The 12,415-nt window shown below is 48.6% G+C and overlaps 1 protein-coding gene across 6 annotated transcripts in view; it reads right to left on the bottom strand.

Annotated features, from left to right (window-relative positions):
• Positions 1-12,415, bottom strand: part of LOC134958057 (transcription factor 20-like) — a 325,652-nt gene that overhangs the window by 25,512 nt on the left and 287,725 nt on the right. For all 6 annotated transcript variants that reach the window (XM_063940406.1, XM_063940402.1, XM_063940403.1 and 3 more), the window contains one exon: positions 6,683-6,732. In XM_063940406.1, coding sequence (XP_063796476.1) covers positions 6,683-6,732 — 50 coding nt within the window. The remainder of the gene's footprint in view (positions 1-6,682; positions 6,733-12,415) is intronic.

Here is a 12,415-nt window from a genome sequence, read left to right as displayed (position 1 = left end):
TATGTATCCTGGGAAGAAGGTCATAGCTTTAGCGGTTGGTGCCTCCAGATCAAGATCCTACTCTACACCCGGATGTTATTCCCTGTGTAACACAGTGTACCCCGCTGCAGAAATACAGCTAGCCGGGAACCCGGTTTTTGAGGTTTCTCTTATTTTGGCACATCTTAAAATGGGTCTGAAATGCATTGTGGGCAGGGCCGGCAACAGAAATCTTTGGGCCCCATAAACTGATATCTCTGGAGGCCCCCTACACCCTCAACTCCCCCCCCCCCCCCCCCCCCACCCCACTCAATATGTGAAAAATAAGATTTTAAACCTACCGGTAAATCTTTTTCTCGTGGTCCGTAGAGGATGCTGGGAACTCCGTAAGGACCATGGGGATAGACGGGCTCCGCAGGAGACATGGGCACTTTAAGAAAGACTTTAGGTATGGGTGTGCACTGGCTCCTCCCTCTATGCCCCTCCTCCAGACCTCAGTTAGAGAAACTGTGCCCAGAAGAGACGGACAGTACGAGGAAAGGATTTTTGTTAATCCAAGGGCAAGATTCATACCAGCCACACCAATCACACCGTATAACTTGTGTATCCATTAAACAGCTAACAGTATGAAAAAACAACGTAGCATCAGTCCAAAACTGATGAAACTATAACATAACCCTTATGTAAGCAAAACTATATACAAGTCTCGCATAAGTAGTCCGCACTTGGGACGGGCGCCCAGCATCCTCTACGGACTACGAGAAAAAGATTTACCGGTGGGTTTAAAATCTTATTTTCTCTTACGTCCTAGAGGATTGCTGGGAACTCCGTAAGGGCCATGGGGATTATACCAAAGCTCCCAAACGGGCGGGAGAGTGCGGATGACTCTGCAGCACCGATTGAGCAAACAGGAGGTCCTCCTCAGCCAGGGTATCAAACTTATAGAACTTTGCAAAGGTGTTTGAAACCGACCAAGTAGCCGCTCGGCACAGTTGTAGTGCCGAGACCCCTCGGGCAGCCGCACAAGACGAGCCCACCTTCCTAGTGGAATGGGCCTTGACCGATTTTGGTAACGGCAATCCAACCGTAGAATGCGCCTGCTGAATCGTGTTACAGATCCAGCGAGCAATAGTCTGCTTTGAAGCAGGGGCGCCAACCTTGTTGGCTGCATATAGGACAAACAGTGCTTCTGTTTTTCTGACTCTAGCCGTTCTGGCCACGTAAATTTTCAAAGCCCTGACTACATCAAGGGACTCGGAATCCTCCAAGTCTCGCGTAGCCACAGGCACCACAATAGGTTGGTTCATATGAAAAGATGATACCACCTTAGGCAAGAACTGAGGACGGGTCCGCAATTCCGCCCTATCCATATGGAAAACCAGATAGGGGCTTTTATGAGACAAAGCCGCCAATTCCGACACTCGCCTAGCCGAAGCCAAGGCTAATAACATGACCACCTTCCAAGTAAGATATTTTAACTTCACAGTTTGAAGTGGTTCAAACCAGTACGACTGAAGGAAACTCAACACCACGTTAAGGTCCCAAGGCGCCACCGGAGGTATAAAAGGAGGCTGAATATGCAGCACTCCCTTCACAAAAGTCTGTACTTCTGGGAGAGAAGCCAATTCTTTTTGAAAGAAAATGGATAAGGCCGAAATCTGACCCTTAATGGAGCCTAATTTTAGGCCCAAATTCACTCCAGTCTGTAGGAAGTGAAGGAAACGGCCCAGATGGAAATCTTCCGTAGGAGCATTCCTGGCCTCACACCAAGAAACATATTTTCGCCATATCCGGTGATAATGTTTCGCTGTCACGTCTTTCGTAGCCTTTATCAGAGTAGGAATGACCTCATCCGGAATGCCCTTTTCCGCTAGGATCCGGCGTTCAATCGCCATGCCGTCAAACGCAGCCGCGGTAAGTCTTTTGAACAGACAGGGCCCCTGTTGCAACAGGTCCTGTCGCAGAGGAAGAGGCCACGGATCTCCCGTGAGCATTTCCAGCAGATCCGGATACCAGGCCCTTCGTGGCCAATCTGGAACAATGAGAATTGTTCTCACTCCTCTTTTTCTTATTATTCTCAACACCTTGGGTATGAGAGGAAGAGGAGGAAACACATAGACCAACTGGAACACCCACGGTCCTTGGAAATTTCTTCCCTGTGTTACTGCTCCCCACCCTCTGAGGCTCGCGTCCAAGGTCACCAGGATCCAGTCCTGAATGCCGAACCTGCGGCCTTCTAAAAGGTGAGCACTCTGCAGCCACCACAGGAGAGATACCCTGGCTCTGGGGGACAGGGTGATCAGCTGATGAATTTGTAGATGTGACCCGGACCACTTGTCCAATAGGTCCCATTGGAAAGTCCTTGCATGGAACCTGCCGAAGGGAATGGCTTCGTATGTTGCCACCATCTTTCCCAGGACTTGAGTGCAATGATGTACTGACACTTGTTTTGGCTTCAATAGGTTCTTGACTAGAGTCATGAGTTCCTGAGCTTTTTCTATCGGAAAAAAAACCCTTTTCTGGTCTGTGTCCAGAATCATGCCCAAGAAGGTCAGACGAGTCGTAGGAACCAGCTGCGACTTCGAGATATTGAGAATCCAGCCGTGTTGCTGTAACACCTTCAGTGACAGTGACACGCTGTTCAGTAACTTCTCTTGTGATCTCGCTTTTATGAGGAGATCGTCCAAGTATGGGATAATTGTGACACCCTGCTTGCGCAGGAGCACCATCATTTCCGCCATTACCTTGGTGAAAATCCTCGGGCCGTGGAAAGCCCAAATGGCAACGTCTGAAATTGGTAATGACAATCCTGTACCGCAAATCTCAGGTACGCCTGGTGAGGTGGATAAATGGGAACATGAAGGTATGCATCCTTTATGTCCAGAGATACCATAAAATCCCCCCCCCCCCCCCCCGTCCAGGCTGGCGATGACCGCTCTGAGCGATTCCATCTTGAACTTGAACCGTTTTAAGTACAGGTTCAGGGATTTTAAATTCAAAATGGGTCTGACCGAACCGTCCGGTTTCGGGACTACAAACAGAGTTGAGTAGTATCCCTTCCCTCTTCGAAGCAGGGGAACCTTGTCCACCACTTGTTGAAGACACAATTTATGAATAGCATTTAACACTATCTCCCTTTCTAGGGGAGAAGTCGGTAGAGCAGATTTGAAAAACCGGCGAGGAGGCACCTCTTCGAATTCCAGCTTGTATCCCTGAGAAACAATTTCCATTGCCCAGGGATCCACCTGTGAGTGAACCCAGATGTGGCTGAAAAGTCGAAGACGTGCCCCCACTGGGGCGGACTCCCTCAGCGGAGCCCCAGCGTCATGCGGTAGATTTTGCAGAGGCCGGGGAGGACTTCTGTTCCTGGGAACTAGCTGTGTTGTGCAGCTTTTTTTCTCTGCCCTTACCTCTGGCAAGAAAGGACGATCCACGTACTCTTTTGCTTTTATTTGACCGAAAGGACTGCATTTGATAATGTGGCGCTTTCTTAGGCTGTGAGGGAACATAAGGCAAAAAATTCGATTTACCTGCCGTAACTGTGGAGACTAGGTCCGAGACCTTCCCCAAACAATTCCTCACCCTTGTAAGGCAAAACCTCCATATGCCTCTTTGAGTCGGCATCACCTGTCCACTGCCGAGTCCATAAGACTCGCCTAGCAGAAATAGACATAGCGTTTATTCTGGAACCCAGTAGACTAATGTATCTTTGAGCATCTCTCATATATACGACAGCATCTTTTATATGCCCTAGGGTCAATAAAATGGTATCCTTATCTATGGTCTCAATTTCCGCTTATAAGGAATCTGTCCATGCTGCTACAGCACTACAAACCCAGGCCGACGCAATTGCCGGTCTGAGTAACGTACCGGAATGTGTGTAAAAGGACTTCAAGGTAACCTCCTGCTTGTGGTCAGCAGGATCCTAGAGGGTAGCCGTATCTTGGGATGGCAGCGCTATCTTTTTTGATAAGCGTGTCAATGCTTTGTCTACCCTAGGGGAGGATTCCCACCGTATCCTGCCTGTTGGCGGGAAAGGATACGCCATAAGAATCCTTTTGGGAATCTGCAGTTTTTTGTCTGGAGATTCCCATGCTTTTTCACATAATTCGTTCAACTCATGTGAGGAGGGAAAAGTTACCTCAGGTTTCTTTCCCTTATACATGTGTACCCTCGTGTCAGGGACAGGGGGTTCCTCTGTGATATGCAAAACCTCTTCTATTGCAATAATCATGTAACGAATACATTTAGCCACTTTTGGCTGTAACTTTGCATCATCGTAGTCGACACTGGAGTCAGAATCCGTGTCGGTATCTGTGTCTCCTATTTGGGATAGTGGGCGCTTTTGAGACCCCGAAGGTCCCGGCGACATAGGGACAGACATGGGTTGACTCCCTGACTGTTCCCTAGCTTCAGCTTTGTCTAATCTTTTGTGCAATAAATTTACATTAGCACTTAAAACATTCCACATATCCATCCAGTCAGGTGTCGGCGCTGCCGACGGAGACCTCACATTCATACGCGCCCCCTCCTCCCTAGGCGAGCCTTCTACCTCAGACATGTCGACGCATGCGTACCGACACACCACACACACATGGAAACTCTTATCTAAAGACAGTTTCCCCACCAGGCCCTTTGGAGAGACAGAGAGAGAGTATGCCAGCACACACCCCAGCGCTATATGACCCAGGAAGAAACACAACATGTTTACCCAGTAGCGCCTTTTATATGTATATGCGCCAATTATGTGCCCCCCCCCCCCCCCCCCCCTCTTGAAAACCCTCTGTCACCGTGAGTAAGCAGGGGAGAGTCCGGGGAGCTTCCTCTCAGCGCTGTGCTGGGGAGAAAATGGCGCTGGTGAGTGCTGAGGGAGAAGCCCCGCCCCCTCGGCGGCGGGCTTCTGTCCCGCTCGAAAATCTTAAAAAACTGGCGGGGGCTCTTTATATACATGTACAGTGCCCAGCTGTACATGTATATATGTATTTTTGCCAAAGGAGAGGTTTATATGCTGCCCAGGGCGCCCCCCCTGCGCCCTGCACCCTTACAGTGACTGTCGTGTGTGAGGTGTATGGGAGCAATGGCGCACAGCTTTACTGCTGTGCGTTACCTCTGTGAAGATCAAGAAGTCTTCTGCCGCCTCTGAAGTCTTCTTTTCTTCTCATACTCACCCGGCATCTATCTTCCGGCTCTGCGAGGAGGACGGCGGCGCGGCTCTGGGATGGACGGCGAGGGTGAGACCTGCGTACCAATCCCTCTGGAGCTAATGGTGTCCAGTAGCCTAAGAAACAGAGCCTTGAAACTCACAGAAGTAGGTCTGTTTCTCTCTCCTCAGTCCCTCGATGCAGGGAGTCTGTTGCCAGCAGTCTCCCTGAAAATAAAAAACCTAACTAAAATACTTTCTGACAGGAAACTCAGGAGAGCTCCCTGTAATGCACCCAGTCTCCTCTGGGCACAGTATCAAACTGAGGTCTGGAGGAGGGGCATAGAGGTTGGAGCCAGTGCACACCCATACCTAAAGTCTTTCTTAAAGTGCCCATGTCTCCTGCGGAGCCCGTCTATCCCTATGGTCCTTACGGAGTTCCCAGCATCCTCTAGGACGTAAGAGAAATAAAATATATACACACACACATACATACACACACACACACACACACACACACACACACACATACACCTTGACAAAGGAGCTTGCAGGCCTCGAAACGTTGCCTACGTTTCACGACTGTACTTGTCGCCAGGGATAGGATCCAATGGCAAAGTAGATACAAATACAAAGACATGTAGGCATTTTTAGCATTTGGGATCCCAGTGTCGGCATGCTGACCGCCAGGATCCCGAGAGCCAGGATATCAACTACATAGATACATATACACACATATATATACATACATACATATACATACAGTATACAAACATACATATATACATATATATGCACAGCCATACATATACTACACAGACACAAACATACATACAGTATATAGACACAGACCCACAGATTGTCACAACGGTGAGGGAGATTGCAAGGAGACAGGAGGGGCTGACCTTGTCTGCAGGGACATCACATTGGTAAGGCTGCCAGCGGCTGCTGTCTGATATTCACTGTCAGTGTGCCCTGCAGTGCTGTGCCACTGCTCAGCTCCTCGGAGCCAGCGGCAGCAGCAGGGACGGGCTAGCAACACAGCACGGGTCCAGATCAGACCAAGTGACGGGGTAAGCCGGGGGTGGGGGGTGTTTGTTGTGAAATGAATAGTCTTAATTAATTTATGGGCGTCACTGAGTGCACGGAGTCACAGCATTCTTAGGCGCTGCCTACATATTTTTTGTGCCCCTGATGCTCGGACACCCCCTGATCCTCGGGGGCCCCATACCAGTGTCCTCTTTGACCCACCCTGTCGCCGGGCCTGATTGTGGGTATATCTGTTTAAGATGGGAGGGAAAAGAATAATAGATTTACCTTCATATATGAAAGTTTCCATTTTGGAGATTAGAACTTTAATACATACTTTTTTCAGTTTGCAAGATTTTCCTTTAACTACCCTGAAACACCACATTGTTTTATTTTGGAGAAGTCATGAAACACATGTAAATCTGACCTTCTATTATCGCCACAGCTAATACAGATCTCTTTTTTTTAAAGTGGAAACAGAATATTTGGTGTGTCCATATGGTAAGCAAATAAAAACAAGGAGCTGTTCCTTACCTTGTGCTTGGGGCAGCGTACAGAGAAGTTATCTTCACTCAGTAAACATTCTGCAAGAACAGGGGGAAAAAAAGGACAAAATAAGGTTGTTTAGACAATGTGGTTACATCAAACGGATCTAGCATATTTTGAATTACCTTTTTTTTTTTTTTTTTTTTTTACAGTTTCCAGGTGTTTGGGAGCAATGGGTGAATGTAATTTGTGCCTATAATCTGAATGAGTATGGCCATCTTTAGAAGGATCCATGAGAATAACAAATGAATATTGTGTATCGTAACGTGGTCTGTAGTACAGTGCAAATTGGTTCGAGTCTTATTGCACTGAGTGTGTCTAACGTATTACGCAGAAATGGATCAAAACTAAAAAACATACTTGTCAACTCTAATCGCACAACTTTGTTTCTCTTCCTGCTGTTATAAATAATCTGTACCCATACATTAAATGACAGAAATCCAGTTATTCAGTGACTCGGGGAAAGCCAAGAAAGTAGGATTTTAATTACCCAACGGTAAATCCTTTTCTCGTAGTACGTAGAGGATGCTGGTGTCTACATTAGTACCATGGGGTATAGATGGGTCCCTTGGGAGCCATGGGCACTTTAAGAGTTTAATAGTGTGGGCTGGCTCCTCCCTCTATGCCCCTCCTACCAGACTCGGTATAGAAACTGTGCCTGAGTAGACTGACAACTTTGAGGGAAGGAATTTATACAGATAGCGGTGAGGTTCACACCAGCTCACACACAAGGCAAACAAAGCTAAACAGCTTGAAAACTCAGCAACAGCTGAAGAACATTACTTAACTAAGTAACAACACAGTACTTAACTAAGAACAAAGCAGTACTGAACCAAGTAACCACTGCAGGATAACAAAGCGCTGGGCGGGCGCCCAGCATCCTCTACGGACTACGAGAAAAGGATTTACCGGTAGGTAATTAAAATCCTATTTTCTCTTGCATACTAGAGGATGCTGGGGTCCACATTAGTACCATGGGGATGTACCAAAGCTCCCAGTACGGGAGGGAGAGCGCGGAGGCCCCTGCAGAACTGAGTGACCAAACCTTAGGTCCTCAGAGGCCAAAGAATCGAACTTGTAGAACTTAGCAAACGTGTTCGATCCTGACCAAGTAGCCGCTCGGCAAAGCTGTAAAGCCGAGACACCCCGGGCAGCCGCCCAGGAAGAACCCACCCTTTCGATTAGAGTGGGCCTTAACAGATTTTGGACACGGCAAACCTGCCGTAGAATACGCATGCTGGATAGTAAACCTGATCCAGCGAGAAATCGTCTGCTTAGAAGCTGGACACCCAATCTTGTTGGGATCATAAAAGGACAAACAGAGAGTCCGACTTTGTGACGAGAAGTTCTCTTCACATAAATCTCCAAAGCCCTCACACCATCTAAGGACTGAGGTAATTGAGAAGTCAGTAGCCACTGGCACTACAATAGGTTGGTTGATATGAAAAGCCGACATAACATTCAGAAGAAATTGCCGACGCGTCCTGAGCTCAGCTCTATCTTCATGAAAAATCAAGTAGGGGCTCTTGCAGGACAATGCCCCCAATTCTGAAACACGTCTAGCAGATGCCAGTGCCAACAGTGTGACCGCCTTCCAAGTAAGAAACATGACCTTAACCTCCTGTAAAGGTTCGAACCAATCCGATTGTAGGAACTGCAACACCACGTTAAGATCCCAAGGTGCCGTAGGAGGCACAAAAGGAGGCTGGATGCGCAGGACCCCTTTCAAGAAAGTCTGAACCTCAGGGAGGGAAGCCAATTGTTTCTGGAAAAAAATGGACAAGGCCGAAATCTGGACCTTAATGGAGCCCAAACGCAGGCCCACATCCACACCTGCTTGCAGGAAGAGGAGAAACCGTCCAAGTTGAAACGCCACAGTAGGAAACTTCTTGGACTCACACCAAGACATGTACTTTTTTCAAATCCGATGGTAATGTTTAGACGTTACTCCTTTCCTAGCCTGTATCAGGGTAGGAATAACTTTGCTGGGAATGCCTTTCCGAGCTAAGAACTGGCGATCAACCTCCATGCCGTCAAATGTAGCCGTGGTAAGTCTTGATAAGCGAACAGCCCCTGTTGCAGAAGGTCCTCTCGAAGAGGAAGAGGCCTCGGATCTTCCAGCAGTAACTCCAGAAGATCCGCGTACCAAGCCCTCCTTGGCCAGTCCGGAGCAATGAGGATCGCCTGAACTTTTGTTCTCTTTATGAGCTTTAGAATCCTTGGGATGAGTGGAAGTGGAGGGAACACGTACACTGACTTGAACACCCACGGAGTTACGCGTCCACCGCCACAGCCTGAGGGTCTCTTGACCTGGAACAGTACCACCGAAGCTTCTTGTTGAGGCATGAGGCCATCATGTGTATTTGAGGTATACCCCAAAGACTTGTCAACTCTGCGAACACCTCCGGATGAAGGCCTACTGAGAAGTCCGCTAAACCAGTTGTCCACACCCGGAATTAAGATTGCTGACAGCACCACCACGTGCTTTTCTGCCCAGAGGAGGATTCTCGTCACCTCTGACATCGCAGCTCTGCTTTTCGTTCCGCCCTGTCGGTTTCTGTAGGCCACTGTCGTGACATTGGCCGACTGCACTTGAATGGCCTGATCTTGCAGAAGGTGTGCTGTTTGTAGAAGACCGTTGTACACGGCTCTTAGTTTCCTGGACGTTTATCGTAAGAACGGATTCCAGACTTGACCATCTTCCTTGGAAGGTTTCCCCTTAGGTGACTGCGCCCCAACCTCTGAGACTTGCATCCGTGGTTAGAAGGATCCAGTTCTGACCCCCGAACCTGCAGCCCTCTAGAAGGTGAGGCAGTTGTAGCCACCATAGGAGTGAGATCCTGGCTTTCGGCGACAGACGTATTCTCCAGTGCATGTGTAGGTGAGATCCTGACCACTTGTCCAGGAGATCCAGTTGGAAGGGCCGTGCATGAAATCTTCCGTACTGTAGAGCCTCGTAGGACACAACCATCTTCCCCAGAAGGCGAATGCACTGATGGACCGATACCCGGGCAGGCTTCAAGACATCCCTGACCATTGACGCTTTCTCCACTGGTAGAAACACCCTCTGCACCTGTGTGTCGAGGATCATCCCTATGAAAGACAATCTTCTTGTCGGCTCCAAATGTGACTTTGGAAGATTCAGGATCCATCCATGATCCCGGAGTAGACGAGTCGTGAGAGCAATGCTCTGCAACAACTTCTCCCTGGATGACGCTTTTATCAGCAGATCGTCCAGATATGGAATTATATTTACTCCCTGCCTGCAGAGAACCCTCATCTATGCCATCACCTTGGTGAAAACCCTTGGTGCCGTGGAGAGGCCGAATGGCAGTGCCTGGAACGGATAGTGACAGTCCAACAGTGCAAATCTTAGATAAGCCTGGTGAGGTGGCCAGATTGGAAAGTGAAGGTACGCATCCTTGATATCCAGGGATACCAGGAATTCCCCCTCCTCCAGACCTGAGATCACCTCTCTCAGAGACTCCATTTTGAACTTGAATTCCCTCAAATAAGGGTTTAGCTACTTCAGGTTCAAAATTGGTCTGACCGAACCATCCAGTTTCGGTACCACAAATAGGTTTGAATAGTAACCCTTGTTTTCCAGATGAGCTGGAACCGGAACAATGACATCTGCCCTTTCCAATTTTTGAATGGCTTCCTGTAGGATAGCCCTGTCTGTCAGCAAAGCTGGTAAGCCTGATTTGAAGAATCTGTGAGGTGAGATCTCTTGAAACTCCAGCCTGTAGCCCTGGGACACAATATCCTGTACCCAGGGATCCAGGCCGGAGGACATCCAGACGTGACTGAAATGTCTGAGTCTCGCTCCCACCTGCTTGATCTCCAGGCTGTGAGGTCCACTGTCATGCTGAGGATTTTGAGGAGACAGAGGCAGGCTTGGACTTTTTAGCTTTTGCGGACCGAAAGGACTGCATCATGGATGTAGAAAAAGGTTTCTTCGTTGACTGAGTGGCTGAGGGAAGAAAGGTTGACTTACCAGCGGTTGCCGTGGAAATCCACACATCTAATGCTTCCCCAAATAGAGCCTGACCTGTGAAGGGTAGGTTCTTCACACTTCTCCTGGAATCCGCGTCTGCGACCATTGGCGCACCCTTGCGTGCCGAGAAAGCCATGGAAGATGTCCTTGCATTCAGATGACCCAGATTCTTCATGGCATCCACCATGAAACCCGCAGAATCCTGTATGTTACGTAAAAACAATTCGTCACTTCTGTCCAGAGAATCTAATTCCTCTAGTAATGTGCCTGACCACTTATCTATGGCTAAAGAAATCCATGCGCAGGCAATAGTGGGTTTTAACGCCACGCATGACGCGGTGTATATGGATTTGAGCGTAGTCTCTATCTTGCGGTTTGCCGGTTCTTTCAAAGCGGTAGACCCAGGGACAGGCAACACCACCTTTTTAGATAGTCTAGATACAGAAGCGTCCACTATAGGTGGGTTTTCCCACTTTTTCATATCTTCCTCAGGGAAAGGAAAGGCAACCTTTTTTGGGATCTGGAATTTTTTCTCTGAGTTTTCCCAGGATTTTTCAAATAATGCGTTTAATTCCTTAGATGCAGGGAAAGTCAGGGAGGCTTCTTATTGTCAGTAAAGTAAGCCTCCTCAACCTGTTCAGGTGGTTTGTCAGTTATGTGTAACACATCCCTAAAGGCCTCAATCATGAGCTGTACCCCTTTTGCAAGGGAAGCCTCACCCGCCCGCATATCCCCCTCACCGTCTGCCGTGTCAGAGTCGGTATCCGTGTCGACCTGCATAATCTGGGCAAGCGTACGTTTCTTTGGGAATATACAAGGGGAATTTGAGGTAGTAGGAACAGAACCAGATAAAACCTCCAGAGATTGTTTTAAAACCTGTGCTTCAGTCTCACAATGCGCAATCCTAGTAGAAATTTGGGATATCATTCCCTTAATAGAAGCCACCCACTGGGGTTCGGATTCGGCAGGCTGAGACATATTACATTCCTGAGTACATGGAATGGATTCCTCTGGTGAAGATACATACTCTGCAGCACAAGATACAGAGTCCCTGGACATAGTAATGTGAGATTTACATACACACACACACACAGGAATATGTCAGACACAGTTTCCCCCAAGTACCTTCAGAGAGAGACAGAGATAATGGAGCCAGCACACCCAGCGCCCCAATAAATAGTTATAAATAATTGTCTGTCTTAATAGACTACACAGTTAGAATGCACTAACCCCCCCCCCCCCCCCCCCTTCTATAACCCTCTGGTACCGCACAGGATGACTGGAGGTCTGTGGAGGATCAGCGTTCACTGTCAGCGTTGCTGTGTGGTTTCTGCATGGAGAAAATGGCGCTGGAGAGCTGCTGGATCCGCTCTGAGGAGAAGCTCCACCCCCAAAAATGGCGCGTCTTCCAGCACTTGAAATTCTTTATACAGGCCTGAGGTTAGTGTCTAGCAGCATTTCAGAGACCCTGCTAGAGGTAGCGACCAGTGTAAGGGTATTGCGCTGGCCTAGGGCGCCCCTCACAGCACCGCAGTACCGCTGAGCCTCCGGAGCTCAGCTTCAGTACTGCGCTCCCACCCTATAGCCGCCATTCACACCGGGTTGCCGGTGACTAACTCACCACCGCGATCTTCTGGCTCTGTTAGGGGGCATGCAGCGGGAGTGAGCAGTCACCTCGGGAGTTAACGATCATCACCCTCAGGAGCTTAATGTCCTGTCAGTAG

This window comes from Pseudophryne corroboree, chromosome 9 (assembly GCF_028390025.1).
Source record: "Pseudophryne corroboree isolate aPseCor3 chromosome 9, aPseCor3.hap2, whole genome shotgun sequence".
NCBI lineage: Eukaryota > Metazoa > Chordata > Amphibia > Anura > Myobatrachidae > Pseudophryne > Pseudophryne corroboree.
The sequence above is the reverse complement of the archived record's forward strand: the minus strand, read 5'-3'. Positions and strand labels throughout refer to the sequence as shown.